Source organism: Eleutherodactylus coqui, chromosome 5, assembly GCF_035609145.1.
Source record: "Eleutherodactylus coqui strain aEleCoq1 chromosome 5, aEleCoq1.hap1, whole genome shotgun sequence".
Classification (NCBI taxonomy): Eukaryota; Metazoa; Chordata; class Amphibia; order Anura; family Eleutherodactylidae; genus Eleutherodactylus; species Eleutherodactylus coqui.
Genome location: NC_089841.1, coordinates 219,602,023 through 219,626,885, shown reverse-complemented (window position 1 = coordinate 219,626,885; position 24,863 = coordinate 219,602,023). Strand labels below are relative to the sequence as shown.

Below are 24,863 nucleotides of genomic sequence, written 5' to 3'. Positions count from 1 at the left end.
GAGCTTTTTGATGTAGTTCTGAATTATGAATGGCTGTAATGTATTTTCAGTGTGCAGTCTGGGTATGTCCACAATAGGAGATGGCTAAGAATGCTGGCTGTCCCTTTTCTAGTAATGTTTTATTGATTTAAGGTAGTACACTGCGCAGCTCTTCTGGAAGCCATAAGAAGCTGAACAGAGGCATAGCTAAAGACTCATGTACCCGGGCGCAAATGTTCACCTTGGGAGGTGCTCCACAACTTTACTTCATGGCCGTGTCTTGTCCATCGCTTTTAGCTGCATCACTGACTTATTAAGTGACCCATCAATGAAACACAAACCAAAAAAAAGGTTAGGATCATAAGACTGTTAGTAATACAATGGCAACTAGTGTCCCAAAAGAGGCACTGGGTTTAACTTTCGGGGAATGGCTTATTATTCTTGCCTAGCAGGCTCGGTCCTTTTCCCTCCTGCTGCTTTTCAGAGCTCTGATGCGCTGAGCCGCTGCATTGATTGTCCAATTCATAAATCCCGCCTCCGCAAAGCAATGGCTGTAATTCGCTGAGCAACGATCAAAGAACCAATCAATGCAGCACTCGATGAACTAATCGCAGCCATTGCATTGGTTCATCGAGCTCTGAATTGATTGGTTGAGAAGCACTCGAGAGCCATTGCTTCCTGGAGGTGGGATTTATGAATCCCGTAACCAGGAAGTGAGCATTTGTGGGTGTACGAGGGCTGCTGGATGCATGGCGGAGCTCTGGAGAGCAGCAGGAGGACACAGACCAACCCTACTAGGGAAGTATTCCTTTTTTTTTTCTTTTTTAAATCGAAGCTAGAGCTTATTTACAGGATAGGGCTTTTATTTGAAGCTTTCCCAAAAAGTCAGGGTAGGTCATATTTTCAGGAAAATTGGGTACTAACTGTGCAGTATGAAGAAGTCAGACAAAGAGTTGTTACTAGTAAATGAAGGGGGGAAAAAATATTATATATAATACATATGTGCGCTAAGTGTTCCAAAAATCTGGCGCTGTCTGTCACCAGCGCATTAAAGCAATGCGAACAATATGCTAATTCGCCGACTATTACAGATGCAGTCTGCAACGGGTTCGTTCACATAAGCATATTTTTTCCCCGAGATGTTCAATTGCGGGGAAAAATGTGTCAAGCCCTAATTTGGCGCAAATTATGCACCACAATTGGCCGGTGAAGAGAATGAGCCAGTACAAATACACGCTCAGACAAAAACCTGCAGGAGGTACAAAATATGTTGGCGCAAGCAATTTCCTGACGTGTGAATGGGCAGCGTATTTACGCAGACAAAATGTGCTTATGCCCTGTGAGTTCTAAATACATGTTTAGCATTTCTTTTAAGATCGTAGGGGTACCAGATTGAACCATGTGCTCTACTCATAGCTGATTGCATAAAAACGTTGGGTAGGGTAAGGGATGTATAGATGGATAGTGCAAAATTGTAGCCACTGATGTCCTGACCTGGAGGCTATAAAATAGTGTCTCCAACCGTGACCCCCTGTAATAAAGTGCTATTATATCAATTGTGGACACTATAGCCTTTTTAGCATGATTGCATGACCAGAAGGGTCTACAAAACATAGGTAAACTGCAAATTTAGTTGCTCCTTATGGTCTTCCCCATGCATGTAGTAGTTGGTGAGGTTGTGAACATTTATTGGGTGACATTTCAAAGTATCCTAGAATGGTAGAGTTGGAAGGGACCTCCAGGGTCATCGGGTCCAACCTCCTGCTCAGTGCAGGATTCACTAAATCATCCCAGACAGATATTTGTCCAGCCTCTGTTTGAACACTTCCATTGAAGGAGAACTCACCACCTCCCATGGTAACCTCTTCCACTCATTGATCACCCTCACTGTCAGAAAGTTTTTTTTCTAATTTGTGTCTCCTCCCTTTCAGTTTCATCCCATTGCTTCTAGTCTTCCCTTGTGCAAATGAATATAGGGCTGATCCCTCTGCACTGTGACAGCCCTTCAGATATTTGTAGACAGCTATTAAGTCTCCTCTCAGCCTTCTTTTTTGCAAGCTAAACATTCCCAGATCCTTAACCGACATGGTTTGCAGACCGCTCACCATCTTGGTAGCTCTTCTCTGAACTTGCTCCAGTTTGTCTATGTCTTTTTTTTAAAGTGGGGTGCCCAGAACTGAACACAGTATTCCAGATGAGGTCTGACTAAGGAAGAGTAGAGGGGTATAATTACCTCACGTGATCTAGACTCTATGGTTCTCTTAATACATCCCAGAATTGTGTTCGCCTTTTTGGCTGCTGCATCACATTGTTCACTCATGTTCAGTCTATGATCTATTAGTATACCCAAGTTTTTTTCACATGTGCTGCTGCTTAGCCCAATTCCTCCCATTCTGTATGTGCTTGTTTTCATTTTTCTTGCCCAGATGCAGGACTTTGCATTTCTTATTGTTCATGCTTTTCTAGATCTTTTTGAATACTCTCCCTCTCTTCCCTAGTGTTAGCTATCCCTCCTAGCTTTGTGTCGTCGGCAAATGTGATCAGTTTCCCATCAATTCCCTCCTCCAGATCATGAATAAAAATATTGAACAACACTGGGCCTAGGACGTAGCCTTAGGGAACTGCAGTTGATACTCATCTTGTATTCTGTGACTATAAGAATCCTTGTAATGTGATCAGTTTGACTTGACATTCTTGTGTTTTAATCTATTTGTGGTTTTTACAGGGTTTACTTGGAACATATTACTGCCATAGACTCCAGGACAGTAGGGAGCCCTGCAAATGAAATACTTACTGTCAACTACTTATTTGACAAGATCAAGGAGATAGAAAAGAAGAGCAACAAGGTGCACAAAGTCACAGTTGACATCCAAAGACCTACTGGCTCATTCAGCATAGACTTCCTTGGAGGTTTTACCAGCTACTATGACAATATAACGAACATTGCTGTTAAGCTGGAGCCAAGCCGCGGGGCACAGCACGCTGTACTAGCAAATTGCCACTTTGACTCTGTAGCCAACACTCCAGGTAAGAATGACCTTGGCTTGTTTGTAGGACACGGGTCATCGCTTGTATAAAAATATACAGTGATGTTTACAAAATTTTTGTACATGCTCCTTTATAATTCCATTCACAAATCGGTAATACGAAGGCTGCTTTTAGACGGAACGACATTGTTCAAACGAGTGAAAGTGAACGATCTCGTTCAGTCTAATCGCGAGCCAATGGATGAACTACGAACAAGAATCATTGGCTTCTGGATTTTTGTTCATTTTACGCAGGCATACAAATCGTAGTTGGCTCGTCCACTTAGTGGTCCATTTTAACAGCGCTCGTTCAGTCTTTCACATTTGCCCTTCTGAAAGACTGAACGGGTCAACGATGGATCTGCTAGCCTAAACGGGCTGCGTGAGAGCAAACAAGGCTGCACAAGAGGGGCACTCACTCTCTCACTCGTTCGCTCGTGCGAACAAGAAGCGGCACGTCTAAAAGGTGCCTTAGGCTTTGTTGTTTGTCTCTAGCCAAAAGCAGGAGTGGACATAAGCCACAAAAAGCCTATTAGAGCCCAACTCCAGATGAAGTCTGAAAGTTGAGTTTCTGTTACCTCATTCTGTGTGAATCCCCCCACACACAAACGTTTTTGGGGAAGCTGAGATATGGGAAGTTGTTTGAGATGCTAACCTTTAAGATCTGCTAGCACTTTGATTTGCTAACACTCAAGAACCTGTGATGCTGTAGTCATTGGAGCATATAGAATGCTGGACTCCTATGGAAGTGACATAGAGGTAGTAGGATATTGAGTTAGTGTTTCTCCGGCGGACATTCATAAGCAGTGATCTCAAAATGTAAAATAAAGCAACTTCCCAGTTCACTTTCAGAAGTCCCGGATGGTTCTTGTAGCTAATGAACTGAACCAGGCAACCAGCCCCTTTGGGCACATTAGCCATGGGAGATGGGGAGGAAGCACTATGCTGCATGAGACTGACAATGGCTTATGTGAAACCTCCGCTTCTGTGACCATGAAAGCAATTCACGATCCATGCCGTTTTTAAAAAGAAAGCTCCTTCAGTAATCTGCTTTATTCTACTAGCAGTGCTTAATGAGGTTTTCCAATGGCAAAACTTTATAACACCAGTCACATCTAAATGTTCAGTTTTTACTGCGGTTAGACATTACTTGGGTTAATTTGCAAATTAAAGGGCCTTTCCAGAGAACCCTTTTTTTTTTTTTTTTTTTTTTTTTTTCCTTCTCCTCTTCATCGCTGCACATGTTACATTGCCACATCATCTCGGTAGCGGTTGCAGGGTGACTGTGTGCTGCACTCTTGGAGATGACTGTGCAGTATTCAGAGGTGAGAGAAGCACTTGCTTGCAGGTTTAAATCGGCTGCAGATGGGCTGCTGAACCTGAGTCAAAATTTGCAGTGGTGCAGATTTTGACACTGTTTTTGATGCAGAAAGGCTACAGATTTTGGCGCTAAAATGTTCGATGTGAAGGTACACTAAGGCTTTATAACGGCATAGTGCTGATTTTTCTTCTGTCAGATTGATGACAAATTAACTTTTCTTTTTACACTTTGACCACTTGTCAGTACATATTGCCGGCATTCATGTTACATCAAGTAAGCTGTATGAAAGGGAACCTGTCACCAGTTTCATGTTGCACTAATCTTGGGCATGAAACAGTGAAGGGCTCCCTGACTACGAAGCACTATAGCTCTTAGTGAAGAGGTGTTTGGGTGGTTTCCCATACGGGTTCTGGCGTGCTGACTCCAATTGATTGACAGGTCTCTCCCTATACCAAAGAAAAACCTGTGAGTCAAGCTGAGCTGGTTGGGTAGACGGCGGAGGTCACACGCCCGGTGGATGCTTCTCCACATGTTTTGCTGCTATGAAACGGTTTTCTTGGAAACGCCGAAGCTTTCAGAGTTAAACATAGTCCTTTTATAATGAGAGAGTCTGTCTCTGTATCATGCTGCCTGTGGTTGGGGTAGCAGGAATCTTATCGGAGATTCTCTTTAAAGCCTTCCCTGGATAGTTTGGTCAGTCATTTCTTTAGTAATACACTATATGGCATTACAGACATTCGGCCATTTATTGACTGGTACAAAATTGATACGCTTGTAGCCGCTCTTTTATAATGTGTGATCAGCTGCAAATTAGCCATTTAATAAGGTCACGTGATCATTTCGTTCAATCTGAGCCGATCTGTAGGACATAATAACATAACCAATTTATGGCGGCTGGTCATGAAAAATAGTCAAAATTGTATGTTCTGCCCAACAAATATCTCATGTCTGTAGTTGGTTGAAGGTACTGAATATGTTTCACAAATATTTGGGTCGGGAGGGGTATCATGTCTCATTAAGGAGAGCACCTAGAAGGTGAGTGAGTTGACTTATAAGGCCATGCATGCTCCTCTGGGAAATATATGTAAATAGCGATGGAACAATACCTCTGCAGCGCCACCTATTGGATGGCAGCATTCCACCTTGTAGGCCTCTCACTAAACAGGCCAGAAACCTACTGCACACTAATGAGGGGCAAAAACCCTGAAACAGCTGTCTGTGTATGGATTCTGGCTTGGTTTTCAATCCCCAATTATTGTTATAAAGATCTGTATAAAGGGTCGTAGATTGATTTGCAGGAATGCTGCCATCCAATAGGTGGCGCTGCAGAGATATTGTTCAATCTCCCTTATTCACAAATATTTGTGACTGACCGTTTCAGAACCTTTTCATCACCTCCATCCCTGTTGCAAATTGTTTTAGTCAAAGTAGTACTACCCAGCAAATATGGCACGCTGTGGAGGGATACAGCGGGTCACATCTCTAATCCTACAAATATATCCCTGGCCTGTAGCTTGGCATATAACTCTGTCGGTTCAGACATTCAAAAGTGACAACTAATTTGGCTGCTGTTTTTGACACATTTCCTAAAAATATGGCTAACGTAGCAGACTGGACAATACATTCTCTCTAAGTAAAGACAACCTTATCAACAAGATTTGGCTGCTGCTTATTTATCAATTTACGTGGCCAAATTGATGTACTGGCCCATGCCCTAATGTTGTTAAATATATTGGTCTGACTTGCGCAGCAAGAAAAATGGTCTGGCACCTTGTCAGCCAGAAAAATCCATGTGATGATAAATGCTCTTGTATAAAAAAAGGCAAAAGTATCGGCAAAGCAGAAAAATTATAGCTGCAAGCTTTCAAATACATACGCACTTTCTGAACACGTGACATGGCTGCAATTCCAAGGGGTTAATCTATCTTTACTTTCTCAACCTTTGTGCTTACTTTCCAGTAAATTAAGCAAAAATCACAGCCCTACACAGTCCATACACACCCACCCCTCCTTGTAAACGGGCAAGGAGTCCTACGTACACTCATGCACTGCTCCCCAGAGGATAAGAGGTTCTTATGATCAAAGTATGTGGATTCAGAGCAAGCAGGGACTAGATTATTAAAGTTGTAAGCTTTAAAGAAGTTGTCCAATTTACGATTAACTTTTTTTTAAAATTTACAGTCAAATGGGCAAAAAGGATGAAACAAATGGGTACTTGCCCTCCACAGCCCCTCTGTTTATAGAAGAAATCATGTGACCACTGCCAGGATTCATAACATTTAAATGAGCACTTATGCCTCTACATCATATAACGGACAGCTCTCTCCTTATATATAATAGGGATGCTGTCAGCCTACATGATTTAACTGGGGACAGGCCAGCATGTCCCTCCTGTGTGGCTTGGAGCTCAGCATAGGGTCCACTTCAAAGTGGGTCCTACACACACACACTCTACCTTCCCATTCTTTTCCCCCTTCGCCATCCCTATCACTTTCTTGGGCTCATGCTACCAGTGGTTCAGACAGCATGAACCTGGTGACATGCTACCAGTGGTTCAGACAGCATGAACCTGGTGACATGCTACCAGTGGTTCAGACAGCATGAACCTGGTGACCGAATCCTTTAAAATAGTTGTCCTTATTAGAACTTCAATTCCTAACCATTGCTTGTTCATGGATAACCCAACTTGTTCTCTCATTCTAGTATTGCGGTATCATTGACTGCATACATGTTGTGATATTGCTGTAGGTGCCAGTGATGACGCCGTGAGCTGTGCCGTTATGCTTGAAATCCTGAGTTCCTTGTCGAGCACATCTGTTTCTCTGAAACATGCCATCATCTTCCTTTTCAATGGTGCAGAAGAGAATATTTTGCAGGTAATAAACCTCTTCCCTCTATGACTGACTAACGGCTATTCACATGGTGGGCTTCCAGAGTTCTGTCTCCAGCCGATCAGAAGGTGACCACTTATCCTAGTGGTATGCCGTCACTTTGGAAGACTAGAAAACACCCTTAAAAGTATAACTTCCATATTAAAACCGCTTTATTTTTCCTAGTTGGATTAGTTTTTCTTATCTAGTTGTACAGTTTGGATTAAATATACAGTATTTTCTAATATACTCCTATGGGAATGTTGCCATGACTTCATGCATGCTAGGGCTACCTGCTGTACACTACTTGAAGTGTTGCTAGAGGTTGACCCTATTCTTAAGAGCATATTACAGATCTGGGTAGGATTTGAATATAAATGGGATTCAAATGGAGTAAATGTGTTCCATAGTTTTTTGTTTTTTTGTTTGGGGGAGGGGGGGGGGGCGGGTGTCAACATTTTGGTGCTAAATATACCTCTATTGACTGGTTAACATATGCACATCTGAGTAAAGTTGAGGATCTGGACATGATATGAGAAGTGTACCATAATTATTTCTCATTGTGTAATACATTAGAATTCACAAAGCTTTGGCTGTAGGCTATATATTATATACTATATGTATCTGCTTGCTTCTGTAGACCCTGTAAAGGCAATTTGTAAAAGTAATATATTGCTGTTGTAGGAACGTGTAATATTTCCTCTGTCTCATATGCCGCGCTGTTGACACCGGCTTGATGTATTGGTACAGCAGACTGGCATTGAGCGTGGGTAACAATCCACCTGGTTCTCACCTGACAGGGCAGCCATGGATTCATCACTCAGCACCAATGGGCCAAGCTGGTTCGTGCTTTCATCAACCTGGAGGCTGCAGGAGTAGGAGGGAAAGAGCTGGTGTTTCAGACTGGTATGAAACATGCTATATAAATGGCTGATGTAATACTATTGTAATGCCATCTCTGAGCTGAGATCAGTGGTACCATGGCTGTGCAACGGCATTTGCCTACACCAACATACATACTAGACAGCCTCTGGATATGCTGTACTCATTTCTGTCTAAACTGCTTTGAAAATAGAGATATCTATTTGCCTTTCTATGCAAACTATACATCCAGGCTGCACCGTATAGACTGGGGACCAATAGTGTGTGTACTGTACTTTATACTATTTTACTGATTTCACCTGCAGTACAGATGGTCATTAATTATAGACTCCTAAGCTCAGACTTGTATCTAAATATTATTGGTCTATGCTGTTACACATCCACAACACATGGTTTGCAGGAAGCTAGCTAATGTTTTCTGCTTGCCACAATTGTTGCAGGTCCTGAAAATCCTTGGCTTGTCCAAGCCTATTCGGCTGCTGCCGTTCACCCGTTTGCATCTGTGGTGGCCCAAGAAGTGTTCCAGAGCGGCATAATTCCCTCAGATACAGACTTCCGTATTTACAGAGATTTCGGCAATATACCAGGTCTGTTTCAATCGTTTTTTTTTGTTGTTGTTGTTTTTCCTGAAAAGTGTGGCTTTTCGAAATTTAAAAAATCTTTACTCTTTTTTGGGTCTGTTTGATTCTGAGGAAAGATTCTGTTCCCCCAAGTTTAACTGAAAATCTTGTTGGATTGCAAGTTTAAAGGGCTTTATGTAACTTTCTGCAAATTGATACACGTACATCATAAGCCAGGTAGTACCTCACATACCAGGGGGATTGTGTGGGCATTTGTGACTGGCAGCTCCCTAACTGTACTAATAGTCATGATCAAAGTAAATTTCACATCCATGCCTACCCCGAGTCTACTAAAGACCGACGGGGCTGTTCAGTGTTAATACTTCAGGTATGGCCCGACATAAAAATAAATACATGCAGATTATTAGACTGGGGTAATTCTCTCAGGCCAATGCCGTATCGGTCACGTGTAAACCCTTTGCATTGACGCTGTAAGTTAAGCAGTTAACTATTGGCATCGAGTTTCAACTAGATTGTAATACAGTAGGTTATATAATAGATAGGCCTCATGTCCACGGGCGGGTCTGATTCCATGCAGGGAATCTCGCAAGGAATCCAGCCTTGCCCTCGGCCAGTGAGCCCTGCTTACTTGTATTCCTCCGGAACCTGCGTCTGCCCGGAACTCTCCACTTCTGCGTTCGCTGTACCGCGCATTGTCCTCACGGGTTGCCGCAGTACAGTTCTTTTTTTTCTTTTTCTTTGGGAGTGGGGTTAAAGTTTTCCGTGGTTCCTGTGGATTTGCGGACGCCCATGTGGTGTCCCGCAAATCAAACCCGTCCGTGGACGTGAGGCCTTACATGTGCTATTTGCTATCATTGAGAAGGGTGTTTGGTTTATCTGTCATATTCTGTTACATAAAAATAATCATAAAACTGCTAAGAAACAGAAGGTGTTTTATGATTATTTTTTGTTATATGGTACAACTTCAATAAAATGTAGAAGGCACAATTCTTTAATATATATTCTGGGATACACATTTAACTGGTTTTAAGTTTTTTTTTTTGTATGGTCTGCATTTAGATTGGCCCAATAAATTGTCACTAAATGCATTGAGCTGAACAATTCTGAAAGAAATGCAGCAGTGCATCTTGGGGAAAGACAAATCCTTGGCCACCTCCCTGCAGGCCACAGCTTGTGCTGCCATGAGGTGTGGACTATGTTATGTAACCTGTTCACAGTGCAGTGGTCAGCGGTATGATTTCACTGCTGCTACAAATTATTGGCTTGTTCTTGCTCTTATATGCAATGATTTCTCAAGTGGCCCTTACACTGTGTCATCCAGGACGACCTGTCCTATTTCACGTGGGACCATAGAGATAACGTACTGATTTTTCATTGAAAACCCTTTTAGTGGTGCAATGCATTCTTTTTCTAAAGTGCATTCATGTTACATCGGATACCAATTCTTCATGGAATAAAAAAAAAAAATCAGGCTGTAATTTTTGTGTGTTGCGTTTAGAGAAAAACGAAAACTATCGGAATGTACATAATACTTCCCTCAACACTTGGAATAAACAGATATAAACTAGGCTTTTCAGTCAGTTACTGCCCTAAGGGGAATCTTCACGGACTCTGCTGTGAAGAATCCAGTTCTGTAGCTCATGGCCTCCAGGCTCTGTATTCTGCACTTTTCTTCCAGCCCCCAGGTCACATGACCAGCACTCTGACTGCACTCTGTGTCCTGCAGTTAGTTTCCAAAAAAACCAAAGCCATAGAAGAAAATGACGGGCAGCAGCAGCAATCTGCTTCTAGCTGGGCTTGCTCGTTGGGTTGCGTTACACGCGCACAAAACCTTTTACTGTATAGTATGAGGTACTAAATGGCTGGGCACAGAGTGATCTGTACTGAAAGGGTAAATGCCACAAATAGGTGGACATTAAAGTGTTAAATACATTAATGAGGAGCAAAACTATAAGCAAGGTATACACGATATAAAAAAAGCTAAAATAAAGGATATTAAGGCTGTATTGCACTAAGGGAACTAAAGGCGCGATAAGCATGTATGTTCCAATGTAGGAACATCAATATAGTGTATATACTGTGTTTTATAGAATCTCACGTCTTACAGGCATCGATCTGGCATTCATTGAAAATGGCTACATTTACCACACAAAGTATGACACCGCAGACAGGATCCATATGGACTCTATCCAGAGGGCAGGTAATTCACACTTTTCAACCTCCAGTTTTATATTATTTAGTATGATGTTTTTTGATCACTTTTTATATATGTACTCAAATGGTACCAATAGAAACTACAGGACGTTGTGCAAAAAAAAAAAGCCCTCATACAGCGATGTCAATGGATGAATAAAAGTGGGGAGGAAAAACCAAAACTGGAGAAGAAAAAAAAATCAGCGTCCTTAAAGGGGTTGTCCCGCGCCGAAACGGCTTTTTTTTTTTTTTCAATAGGCCCCCCGTTCGGCGCGAGACAAACACAAGGGATGGGTTAAAAAAAAAAATTTAAAAAATTTAGTACTTACCCGAATCCCCGCTCTGCGGCGACTTCTTACTTACCTTACCAAGATGGCCGCCGGGATCTTCACCCACGATGCACTGCGGGTCTTCTCCCAGGGTGCACCGTGGGCTCTGTGTGGTCCATTGCCGATTCCAGCCTCCTGATTGGCTGGAATCGGCACACGTAACGGGGCGAAGCTATGCGATGACGCGTAGAGGGTGGCGGAGCCAGAACCCCGCTCGTGCCGAGACCCAAGAGAAGGGAGAAGACCATTCTGCGCAAGCGCGTCTAATCGGGAGATTAGACGCTGAAATTAGACGGCACCATGGAGACGGGGACGCCAGCAACGGAGCAGGTAAGTGAATAACTTCTGTATGGCTCATATTTAATGCACGATGTACATTACAAAGTGCATTAATATGGCCATACAGAAGTGTATACCCCCACTTGCTTTCTCGGGACAACCCCTTTAAGGGGTTAAAAGTGACTCCTCTTCCCTCAGGGCCATTGCACATCTTGATCGGTTTCTCCTTGTCCCGGTCTTGCTGTTCATTGGGTTATTTCAATATTTGTGATATATAACTGCCTGTTTGTGTTTTCGCTTTCCCTAGGCGACAATATCCTGGGTGTCTTGCGGTATTTGGCATCTTCTCCCCTGCTTGCCGACTCCTCAGAATTCCGGCACGGCAACTTGATCTTCTTTGATGTCAGCGGCATGTTTGTTTTTTCTTATCCAGCTCGCATTGGAGCCATTGTAAACTATGTTATAGCAGCTATCACACTGTTTTACCTGAGCAAGAAGACCATTAAATACAGAAGAGCAGGTAAGCTGTACAGATATACACTCAAACCATAATGCTGTCCCAGTCTCTCATTGGGTCAAATGCAAACCAATCGGCTTACCTGTATGTACTTGTATTTGGTGTTTTATATCACCATAGATTATTTTGTTTCTTTGTGTTTTTTAGGTATAAACTACGCCCGAGACCTTATGGTTGGATTGTTCATCAGTGTGACTAGTTGGATCTCTGCGCTTGTAACAGTCCTCATTCTAGCTGTGCTGGTCTCTCACACCGGCAGTTCCTTGTCCTGGTATACACACTTCTATGTTGCCGTGTGTCTGTATGGGGCTGCTGCCGTGGCCAAGATCATCCTGATGCACACAATGGCCAAAACCTTTTACTTTGGTGTAAGTTGATCTCCATTCATTGTGAATGTGTGATGATTCAGAGTTAAAGGGACCCTGCTGGTCAGACTGTAGGTAGTGTGGTATAGGGCAGGAGGAGTGGAGGAGATTCCTATATAGCTTTGTGGGGAAAGATTTAGTATAACCTAGACATTTTGATCTCGTTCTGAGCTTGGAGGTCCAGTGGGCGGTCCTTACAGTGATTGACAGCGGTGTATGGCTGCATGCAGGAATAGCGGTCAGTCACTTATGGGACTGCCCACTGAGCTTCATAGTGTGAACAGTCCTGATTATGAGATCTTCTGACCCAGTCGTTGGCTGTTTTGTCAAAATTACTAAGATCCTTGCACTTGCCCATTTTCTTTGTTCCAACATGTCAACTTCAAGAACTTCCTATTCACTCCCTGCCTAATAGTCTCTTTCCCATTGACGGGTTCCATTGCTATGAAATCTATTCAATAATATTCGCTATATTGTGATTAGAACGTTTATACTGCATTGTGGCAGAATGAAGCAAATTCTGAAGACTTGATATTTTATGGTCCTTTTATATGGAGCCTACTAATGTCAACCTATTTTGCTTATCTGTAGCGACAATCACCAACACTTTCTATCTCAGCGTTTTTTCAGTTGAGCTAGTGTGTTCATAAATATGCCAAATATTGCCTCAATACGGCAGGTTTAGGGCTGTGTTCATATCTACATTGGGAGCTGTGTTACCATCCTCCATCGCAGATTTGGGTAAAAAAAAAAAAATGGACCTCATGATGGAAACCCACCAGACCCCATTATAGTTGATTGAGTCCATAATGTCAGGAATCTGGCACTTCCGTTATTTTAATTTGTTCTGCTCCTGTGATAAAGCAAGGCATGGAAGTGATAACACAGATGTGAACGAGGCCTATGATGAGGGTTTTCTTATGGTAAGGGGGTTGGGTAAGGCAGTAGCTAGGCTTCAACCAGAAGGAAGGTTCAATTTGCTGCTCTAGCCCTGCATGTAAATGGCTTGGGGAAAGAATTCTCGAAGTTCACTTCTACTGAAAACTGATAATTTTTAATTTGAAAGTTTCACAACTCGTCAAAGTGTAGAATGACCTGGAATTTTAAACACTAACACAAGGTTTTTAGCTTTCCCTTAGTCATCTTAAACCTTGCCCAGATTGGCAGACTGTCCTAGTAATCATGGTATTCTGTAGAGCCTGCAGATCATTGTTCTTCGTGTGTGTGTGTGTGTGTGTGTGTGTGTGTGTGTGTGTGTGTGTGTGTGTTGTTTTTTTGTTTTCCTCCATATCTCTGGAATGGACTGTGACCTTTTTTTCACTTTTCTGCTTTCACCAATGCATTATACAACTTTTAGTCTAGAAAATATCAGGTCAAAATGGACTTTGATCGTTCTTTCCCTGAGCCCTTCAAATACACTAGGCAAGATCAAGTGACTTGTTGGCAGCTCATCAGCACTCGGGACTTGGCTCATGGGTTACCATTCTGCAGTTAAGTTTACCTGTGCTGGTGATGATGCAAATGGTCCATGGCTAATCTATGAAAGTATATATGGCCCTAGAACATGCAACAGAACCAGAGTTGTCACTGATGCGTAGCTTCTGCAATGCCTTACATTTATACTGAGTCCTTGTGAGATTAGAATTGATAGAAACAAAAAAGTAGATTTTAGAAGTTGTATAAAAAGTGGATTTGTTTTGACCAAAGTGTTCTTTTTTTTTTTTCTTCTTCTTTCTTTTCTCCTAATTCTTCTTCCCTGTTATTCAGAGCATGAGTAGACCGTATTTGGGAGACCTGTTCTTCGATGTTTCCTTACTGTCGTGGGGCATTCCAATGATGCTTCTTACTCAGAAAGGCCTGTGCTCGGCTTACTTCTTCGCTATGTGGGTGATTTTTCCATTGGTCACAAAATTGTTTGCTGAACAGGAATCTGTCCATCAAGGTACGGAGCTCCTCTGTGCAGGCGCTGTCCGCTTTGGGCTAAAATATGAAACCCCTTTGTTACTGAAATTTGTCAGGTATTTTATAAAAATATACGTTCTTTCAATAAAGAGGCCTCCGCTAATGCTGCAGAGGTCACGCTAAATATTTTACCGTAGAGTAAAAATATTACTCCTAGAGTTTGAGTATTTTTAGCCAAGGAGAAGTATGTAATTTGCGGTACAGTAATTCAAATGACTAATGCGTAGGAATACTTCTAACTTATAACAATGTCTGCTACACAGTTCATGCATCAATAGGGAGTTTAAGTAATTTTACCAACCTTGGAAGGATGGAGGGCAATCTTGAGCCGGCTACCTGACCCAAGCTGGGATTGAACCTGCAACCTGCAGGTTGTGAGCGAGAGCTTAGGACTGCATTTCTGCTGCCATAACACTCTGCGCCACATGAGGCACATAGTTTGCAGACAAAGTAAATATCCCTAGGCCTCATGTCCATGGGGAAAATCAAGCCCGCTACGGATTCTCCATGGAGAATCCGCTGCGGGTCCCTCCTGCCCCGCGGACATGCTAAAAAATAAGAATAAACTCACCTGCAGCAGTCCATGTGTGTCTTCCTTCCGTTGCGGCCGGATCTTCTTTCTGCGGCCCGGCGGATGTGCTCGGCATGTCGGCTGCATGCCTCGAGCATAGTAACATAGTATGTAAGGCCGAATGAAGACAATGTCCATCTAGTCCAGCCTGTCTATCCTACTGTGTTGATCCAGAGGAAGGCAAAAAAACCCAGGGCCAGAAGCCAATTAGCCCTTTTGGGGGAAAAATTCCTTCCCGACTCCCTAATGGCAATCAGACTGTTCCCTGGATCAACCCCTAATAGTTCCTACCTGCCTGTATACCCGGATTGACAATTGACCTAAGATTTATATCCTATAATGTCCTTCCTCTCCAGAAAGACATCAAGTCCCCTTTTAAACTCCTCTATGGATTTTGCCATCACCACTTCCTCCGGTAGAGAGTTCCACAGTCTAACTGCTCTTACAGTAAAGAATCCCCTTCTATGTTGGTGATGAAACCTACTTTCCTCTAATCGTAGCGGATGTCCTCTTGTTACCGTCGTGGTCCTGGGTGTAAACAGATCGCGGGAGAGATCCATGTGTTGTCCCCTCATGTACTTATACATGGTTGTTTGGTCGCCTCTTAACCTTCTTTTTTCTAGAGTAAATAGTCCCAATTTGGATAGCCTCTCTGGGTATTCCAGTCCCGTCATTCCATGTATTAGTTTAGTTGCCCTTCTTTGAACCCCTTCAAGCACTGTGACATCTTTCCTGAGCACCGGTGTCCAGAATTGTACGCAGTATTCCATGTGAGGTCTGACAAGTGCCTTATATAATGGAAGGATGATGTTCTCGTCCTTCGCTCCTATACCTCTTTTAATGCACCCCAAGACTTTATTTGCCTTTGCAGCAGCTGACTGGCATTGGTTACTCCAGTTTAGTCTATTATCCACTAATACCCCCAGATCCTTTTCCATATCATTTTTCCCTAGTGGTACCCCATTAAGTGAATATTTGTGACATCCGTTCCTCCTGCCCATGTGCATAGTCTTACATTTTTCAACATTGAACTTCATTTGCCATTTTTCTGCCCAAGCCCCCAGCTTATCTAGGTCCGTTTGTAACCGCACATTGTCCTCCGTTGCATTAATTATATTGTATAATTTTGTGTCATCTGCAAATATTGATATTTTGCTGTGCAGCCCCTCTATCAGGTCATTGATAAATATGTTGAACAGAGTGGGGCCTAGTACTGAACCCTGTGGCACCCCGCTAGCGACTGTGGTCCAATCAGAGTATGAGCCATTTATTACCACCCTCTGCTTTCTATCATTGAGCCAATTTTTTACCCACTTACACAAGTTTTCGCCCAGTCCAAGCTGCCTCATTTTGTATATTAGCCTATTATGTGGCACGGTGTCAAAGGCTTTAGAGAAGTCCAGATATACAAGATCAATAGATTCTCCCTGGTCCAGCTTAGAGCTTACTTCATCGTAGAAACTGATCAGATTTGTCTGACATGAGCGACCCTTCATGAATCCATGCTGCTGAGGAGTTATTCCCTTAATCTCCTTGAGGTACTCATCGATGGCATCTCTCAGAATCCCCTCGAAAATTTTTCTCGTTACTGAAGTGAGACTTACTGGCCTGTAGTTACCAGGCTCACTTTTGCTCCCTTTTTTGTAAATTGAATGCGTCGGCCACATCCGCCGGGCCGAAGAAAGAAGTTTTCGGCCGCGAAGGAAGACCTGCATCGCCCGAAGCAGGTGAGTTTAATTCAGGCGCGGGTCTCGCGTGGATCCGGACGGCTTCCATAGGCTTCAGTAGAAGCCTGCGGGAGCTGTCCCCGCGGGAGACCCGCGCCTGAATGGAGCATGTCCGGATTTTTTCCTGCACGCGGGACCCGCGCCTGCAGGGAAAAATGACATCCGCAGGTATTTAACTACCTGCGGGTGTCTAATGCATCCTTATGGGGCGCGGATCCGCGTGCAGGAAAAACGCTTGCGGATTTAAAATCTGAATTTGCCCGTGGACATGAGGCCTTACAGTTTACCAAAACCGTTCCAGGTCAGTAAAAATTGCTACTTGGCCGCTTACCATATATGTCCTGGAGGATGCACCAGCTACGTTCTACAAAAGACTTGCTGTTCAGGAACTACATAATGTAGCAGAGACAGGGCTGTAGTCACTCTTGCACCTCACCCAAACCAACCAATCTACTTCTTGTAAATGAGGTCATTCTGCGCTGCATTCAAGGCATGCTTTTGGTCTGCTGACAAATGTTGCGGGTCCCACTTGGCGGACACTTCCTCAAGCCTAGAGGATCATGAATTATGGATCCAGTTTCTCTGCAAACGGTCAAAGCCTCCGCTATCGTCTTAGCAGATGTTAACCAGTCTACTAGAATAATATCATGGATGGGGTCTATGGCTTCTTGAACCGTAACCACTGGAGGTCTCCTGGAATGGTCTTTGTCATCGGTATTGAAGAGACCAGTTTTAAATTTAGCAACCCAGTTTTTCACTGTGGGGTACGAAGGGCACTCGTCACCTAATGTTTGCACAGTGTCACTCCTCTGCTCTCCTTTGAAGACAACATAGCAGAATTTGCAACAGATTTCACTGCAAACATGTATAACTTAAGAATGGCACACGGGGTCATGCCCAATTTGCTCACAAAACATTGCAAAGAGTTGAGGGGTCATGTGACCACCTGGGTTCCCTGCTACAGCAGAGCTGGAGGGTCAGACTAGACCCTGTCCAGCTCTGCCAGTGACTAATGTCACCACAGGAGTTGCTTTCCCCTGTAACTGGGGCTCCTATGGATGCTACAGCTACAGTGGGAAAGTGTCAAATAAAAAAATGAATGTCCCCCAGAGGTCTTATGACGCCATGGGGGACATAGATGTTACAAAACATAATTCCATACACAAGTAAAACAAAATTACAGAATAAAACAATATATACATAAAGAAAGAAAATAACGCAAAGCTGGCGCCATAAAAAACAGTCGCCGTATGTGCCCTGTAATCCAAAACCATACATACTATATATCAAAACGTCCAAAATAAATAAAGGAACACGTTCCCATACTTTATTTTAGCATAAATATACTAAATAAAAAAAATAGCTATAAATGTTTAAAAAAAAAAGGTTTTTTTTATAAGCATTTTACCCCCAATAAAACTAAAACAGAGAAAAGTCAGTGAAAAAGATATTTTAAAAATCCCCCTATTTGTCACGGACAAAAAAAAGCAGTACAAATAATTTTGGTAGCTGAAGGAAACAAAATCGGGCAGTAAAACCGCCACATGGGTAAAATCCCTAAAGTGTCTGGTCCTTAAGGTACAAAACAGCCTGGTCCTTAAGGGGTTAAACCTCCTTTTTTTAATTTTTATAAAGAACTTGCAACTTAAGGCTGGATTTAGACGACCGTATATCGGGGCTGGGTTTTTACGCCCAGCTGATATACGTCATTTTTCTCTGCAGAGGGGGAGCATGGAAGAGTCGGGAGCAGTGCTCTGAGCTCCCGCCCCCTCTCCGCCTCTCTGTACTATTTGCAATGAGGAGAGGCAGGGTGGGGCCTATTTCTGAAGCTTAGCCCCGCCCCTGTCTTGACTTATCTCATTGCAAATAGTGCAGAGGGACAGAGAGGGGGTGGGAGCTCAGTGCACTGCTCCTGGCTCTTCTAGCCTCCACCCCCTGCAGAGAGAGACTCCGTATATCGGCCGGCAGCTGATATACGGTCGTCTGAATCCGCCCTAAAAGCAGATTTTCTGCCTTTTCAGTTCTGGTGATTTTATGAAGATATGTGCATGTAGACATAGGCCTAGGTGCTATATATGAACTCTGCACATGTTACACTTTTTTTTTTTTTTTTTTAATCTGTAGGAGGAAGTTTGCATCTAATTTTTTTTTACTTTTAACCACGAATATAAACCTTTTACGCATTTTTATGCAAAAATTGTGTTTTGATTCAAAATTACATGTGCAAACTGTCTTTCAGGAAATCTATAAGTGTGGGGGGTTAGTATGTTTGTTGTTTTTTTTTCTTTTGTAATTTAGAAGTTATCCTGACATTTCAATAATGTGAAAATTAGTGTGGCCACTGGAGGTGCAAAATGTAAAAAAAAAACGTGAAAAGAGTTAAGTAGTTTTAATGCACAAAGGTGTGAAATATATTTGTCTCTGCAATAGCAACAGCTCCTATAATAGGTTGTCGACAAAGCAATTTTTTTCCATGCGGTGTCTGTACGAGTTGTGAAATATTTAGGTATACAGCAATTTTTAAACTCTCAATGCCGCATGATTTTACTTAAAAAAAAAAAAAAAAAAAGGTACTTCCAAAAACCCTACATACAGCGGTGGGATAATATAGCACCGCAAAATTACATATATCTGCAGTTCTTCATGCCAGAGGAGGCTGAGTTTATGGGGATTGTACCAGAAGCAATATTTACTCATCTGTAAGGGTGTGTTCACAAGTACAGTTTTTGGGTTTTTTTTGTGTAGTTTTGTGAAGCCAAAATCGGGAATGTATCCAAAGAAGAGAAGTTGTAGCCATGCTTTATTCTTTTTTTTTTTTTTCTTTTTTTTTTTATGATCTTCACCCAGTTTGGGTCCAAAAAGCAATTTGGCACTTTGCAGTGTGCAAAATGATTGCTTCCAGTGGATTACCAAAGTTTTTCAACCCGTTCATAAAACTCCATTTTGGGTAATAACTTTGAATGGAGCAGCTTTGTGTAAAAATTCCATTCTAGCTAATTCCAATGCTGGAAATGGTCAGCAGAGACCAATGTAACGAACGTGGCTGTTAGGATCATTGGGACCCAATCTACCATATACTTTAGGTTAGTATTGTGTCCATTTCCCTGCATAAATGTAATCTCTTTATCCACAGGCTCCTCTTACAGATACATAGCGGTCTATCTGCTGGGCTTATTTTTTCCTTATTTGCACACAACTTACCATGTATGGGCAGTTTTTGAGATGTTCACACCTATATTTGGTCGCAGCGGTACAGAAATTCCACCAGATGTTGTGATGGCCTCCTTCCTCGTCATTTGCTCTATCATTTTGATGACTTGTTTTGTAAGTATGTTTGATATTTTACCAATCAAATGGCATAACTAACTTCTACTGTATGTGCACTGCAGCCGTGGGTTCTGTGCAGCAGGCATCAGGGCTGCAGCACTGGACAAGGAGTGGCTGGGATAGGGGAGTCTTTCTTTTTTCTTTTTTTTTCCCTTTCAGTCCTGGAAAAGCCCTTTAACCCTTAGCAATCCAATTTTGGATTCAGGGTTTTCCTAGGGGGCTTTATCTTTTTGCCATTATACAATGGTGCCATCTGCTGGCTAGAGATAGTACTGCAGTATGGGACATGCTGGAGAGGCCCCTGACAACAGAGCGGCCAGTAATATACAGTAAGAATACCCTGCCGGACATCTTCCGACATCGGAGCTGTACAGCCTTCAATCAGAATGTCTTCAGACGTCAGACAGTGGATTGGAAAGGGTTAAGAATGTGTTGCTGATTAAATCTGAAACCTAATAATTTATTAATATACCCATATCAAGTAAAGACACATGCACATTAACAACCCCATTGTATTCACTATATTTACAGGTCAGATGTATATCTGTCCATAATAGAAACTCCAATTGCCATAAATCTAAATTGTAAGGGCATTGAAGATCGCTGTTACCTAGAACATAGATCCCAAAGTATGCTTAACAGAAATCGACACCTGATAAAGCCAGTCAAATAGGACCATTAACCCTTTCCAATCCACTGTCTGACGTCTGAAGACATTCTGATTGAAGGCTGTACAGCTCCGATGACGGAAGATGTCCGGCAGGGTATTCTTACTGTATATTACTGGCTGCTCTGTTGGGGGCCTCTCCAGCATGTCCTATTCAATACTGGCTCTAGCCAGCAGATGGCGCCATTATATAATGGCAGAAAGAGCCCCCTAGGAAACCCTGAATCCAAAACTGGATTGCAAAGGGTTAAGGCTTACCCATAGTGAAGGTAATGGCATTGACACGGTCCCCATGCCAGTCCTGAACTTTACTATATGACTATATGTAGATACTATGGGGTTGTTAAGGTGCATGCCTGATGACTTGATGTGGGTATGCTAATATGTCTGAAAGCTAATATTATAAGTAACACATGAATGTTGTCAAACTTGGTGAGGCTTTGGCACGCTTAATTCTTATATTGTTACATAATTACCCTCAATACGATGGGGTTTAACCTGATGATTGATTTGATATAAAAAATATGTTTCATATTTAACTAGCGTAGCAAATGACAACGCCCCACCCCACCTTTTTTTTTTTCTTTTTTGTGATGCTTTTCAGATGTAAGGGAGTTCCTACCATTGTTAGGGAATATACAACAAAGCAAAGCAAAGGTGACCATAGTCTTTTAGATATCCAGTTATTAGTAAAAAATCTTTGCAAATTTTTTTATTTTTATGTAATCTGTCTAAGGAGAACATCTGCATGAAGTTTGTATGTCCTCCCCATGTTTGTGTGGCATTCCTCCAACACTTCAAAAACATGCTAATGGTGTTTTCCTGCAAATAAAACCCTGTCTTATATTAATTTTTTGTCTCAAAAGAGGCACTAGGTCTTATGTTCGGGAAATGTCTTCATTTACTTACCTAGTAGACTCGGTCCACATCCCTCCCGCTGCTCTCCTGAGCTTTGCTGTGGAAGTGATGGCTCTGATTGGTTCTCTTTTTAGCCAATCAATGCTGAACTAACGTGATGGCTGTGACTGGTTCTTCGACTGCTGCGTTGATTGGCCTAGCAGCGGTCGAAGAACCAATCGCAGCCATTGCGTTGTGGATGCGGGATTTATGAATCGGCCACTCATTGCCATGGTCCAGCTAATTCATAAATGCCGCCTCCACAACGCCATGGCTTCAATTGGCTGAGCAGCGATCGAAGAACCAATCAATGCAGCGGTTGAAGAATTGCAGCTGTTGTGTTAGTTCAGCAAGCGCTGCATTGATTGGCTGAGCAGCGCTCGAGAGCCAATGAGAGCCATCGCTTCCTGTAGGCGGGATTTAAGAATGAAGCTGGGTTCACACAGGGCCTGTGTGCTCAGCGATTCTGTTCCAGGGTTCCATCTGAATCTGCAAATATGGCTTCCAGATGGAGCTTTTCATTAGTCAAACGAATATCAGCGATACAAACAATTGGTCCCTGAGCAGGTTTCCGTTCTGTAATTTATGCTAGACCAGCAGAGTTGGCTATACTATTCTGTTTAGCGCAAATGCTGGAAAGGAATGCCAACTGCTCAAATGGAGATCAAAGTGGAGTCTAAGTAATGGAAGCATATGGCTCTGCCCAAATGCCATTTTTCGTCGGACATCCTGGGATGGTAAGACTGGCCATGTACAAACGATGTGTGAATCCAGGCGAAGATGAGGATATTGAAAATATTAGCATGTCAGAATGTAGGGTGTACCACAGTATACCAAATATACATTCCTCTATTTATTTTTTCGTGTAAATGTATGAGGTTCAGTTTTAGATGGACTCATAGTTGTGCTTTTTTTTTTTTTTAGGTCAAGTTTGTTTACCTTGTGAAGAGCACCAAAACCATAATGTTCTTGTTGGCTGCCGTGTCTGCTGTGACATTTATCCTTGTGTGTTGTGGGGTATTCTTCCCTTATAGTGCCAGTATGGAAAGCCCAAAACCAAAGAGAATCTTCCTGCAGGTAATTGTATATCATGCATTTTACGTACTCCATTCTAAATACGTATGCCTTTGAAAGCTAAGTCTTTAGCAGTCTATTTAAGGGGTCTTCCAATGCTGAAACCTTTGAAGTGCCAGAAGATTGTGTCCGTGACCTGGGCCCCATTGCCTTTTTGCCCTTATCAGTGATTTCCATAACTTTCCGCCCTATTCAGTAACGAATAGCTCTTTATTATGCAGGGTGATTCAAAAGTCGGGGCCACCCACAATGTCTTCTGGATAAAAAAGAGATACAGATAGGAAATTTGTAGAACACTTAGATGAGTGGGGAAAACATTTTGGCTCTATTGTGGTGCCCGTCAGCTGAGGTAGTGGCAGCCATCCTGGATTCTGTCTAAGAAACTTCAAAAGAAACTGGTCAAACTTCCCCAGTGTATATAAACCTGTGTTCTCTTTGTTATTCCTTTCTATCTGAAGCTCCTGGAGTCCTTGGGAGATTCTCTCTATAGTCAATAACAGACGTTCACGTAAGCCTTGCAATCAAGAACACCCAGGAAGACAGCGATTTAGTACACAAACTCTCGGAAAACTGGCTCTGAAGTACCAGGAAACTGCTAATATCCAGGACAAACTGAGATCTGGTTGTCCATGCAATGTTTACAAATTGCGCATCTTCACACATTTGTATCCCCCCACTGACAGAACTCCAAGCGCCTGTCAGGGTCCTCTTCACACTTCTGCTGCAGTTTATATGGGTGTCTCTTGAGGATTCTTACAACAGTTGGTTGATTCATACCATCCTTCAATGCCAGACTCCTTGTGAAAACGGCTGGCATGGCTGTCATCACCCGGGCATTGGGAATGCTGCTTGGATGACCAGTTCTTGGTTTATCCTGGACATTACTAATTTCGCCGGACCTCTGAATCGGTTTCCTGACCGTTTCTACACTCGCTGAAAGCCTTGTCTACCTCACATAAATTTCTGTTACCGACCATCAGGATGATCTTCGTTCCATCCTGGATTGTTAACAGCATCTTCTGATACCTGAAATCCATCCGACAAGTGTTTTCCATACAACAGAATTCAACATAACTTTATTAAGACTTAACATAACATCATCCATAACTCAAAAATCGTTCCAGATATTGAAAAAAATGACTGCATCTATCCATTCCTGATGAGCCTAATGTTAAATCCTATATCCCAGGACTCTTTCCATTGAAGTTTCTTGATGGTAGCTATCTTGGAGTCAGCCCAAGATGGCCGGCGTGCGTTACCATAGGTGCTAAAGAGCTTCTCCCTCACCCAGCTAAGTGTCCTACAAAGACAAAGTTTTCTACTCGTATCTCATTTCGTCAGGCGGCCCTGACTTTTGACTCACACTAAGTGAAAAGTCAGGGCCGCCTGATGAAATGAGATACGAGTAGAAATATATTTGAAGTAAGCTCCTAGCGGACAGATCTTTGCTGCTGATCTTTCCCTCTAACGTGCTGCACCTACATACTGAGAGACCCTTGTAAGTATACGATGTACTTGTGTATGTGAGGAATAACCATGTTCATTCCCGACTGCTTCAGCACACAACCCGAACGATCCACAACTTGGATGGAGATGTTGTAAAGCGAGATTCTGGGATATGGATAAATACCTTTGATTACACTGGAATAGCACACCTCACACCTCATATACCTGAATTAAATGATACCGTAAGGGCCCCGTGTGATGCTGCGCCATTCTGCGGATTCCCTTGGTATTTCCCGGTTCACCTTTTGATCAGGTTAGTATTTGTTTGCTGTAATCTAATCTGATTTATCTTTTATCATGTGACAACTAATATGTAGCATATTGCATAAAGAACCAGAGGTTTGTGAACAAGATACTTGTCCCAAGTTATAAGCGGATATCAAAGTGCACATATTCTATTGTGTTTAGTTTAGATTTGCTTTTCTTTACTGCCATGCAATATGATGGGTGCGGCAGTCTGGGATAATAGACGTAGCAGACAGAATTGAAGTATGGCGGTGTAGTGTACACATTTATTGCTCGTGAAGTTCAAAGAAAAGTGAATCCTTTGAGTCAGCAATTTTTTGTTTTTTTATTTTTCATTTGTGCTTCACAGAAAAAATTGGTACATTCCTGCTCCTCCTCCTCCCGTCTCAGAGGACATAAATTTTAAACTGGAGTCTAAAGAAGAAACGCCCTGGGGTGCTATACGCCTGAACTTTGAAGTTAAAGGTTAGTATTGCTTCTGCTGCTCTTAACCTTCTATATTTAATTTTCCCTTATTTAACCCTTTGCAATCCAATTTTGGATT

At 42.5% G+C, this 24,863-nt stretch overlaps 1 protein-coding gene across 1 annotated transcript in view; it reads left to right on the top strand.

The window, feature by feature from the left end:
* Positions 1-24,863, top strand: part of ERMP1 (endoplasmic reticulum metallopeptidase 1) — a 37,486-nt gene that overhangs the window by 7,791 nt on the left and 4,832 nt on the right. The window contains exons 2-13 of the mRNA XM_066604251.1: positions 2,705-3,006; positions 7,075-7,202; positions 7,997-8,102; positions 8,519-8,665; positions 10,767-10,859; positions 11,768-11,980; positions 12,125-12,345; positions 14,110-14,284; positions 19,736-19,926; positions 22,418-22,570; positions 24,127-24,326; positions 24,669-24,784. Coding sequence (XP_066460348.1) covers positions 2,705-3,006; positions 7,075-7,202; positions 7,997-8,102; positions 8,519-8,665; positions 10,767-10,859; positions 11,768-11,980; positions 12,125-12,345; positions 14,110-14,284; positions 19,736-19,926; positions 22,418-22,570; positions 24,127-24,326; positions 24,669-24,784 — 2,045 coding nt within the window. The remainder of the gene's footprint in view (positions 1-2,704; positions 3,007-7,074; positions 7,203-7,996; positions 8,103-8,518; positions 8,666-10,766; positions 10,860-11,767; positions 11,981-12,124; positions 12,346-14,109; positions 14,285-19,735; positions 19,927-22,417; positions 22,571-24,126; positions 24,327-24,668; positions 24,785-24,863) is intronic.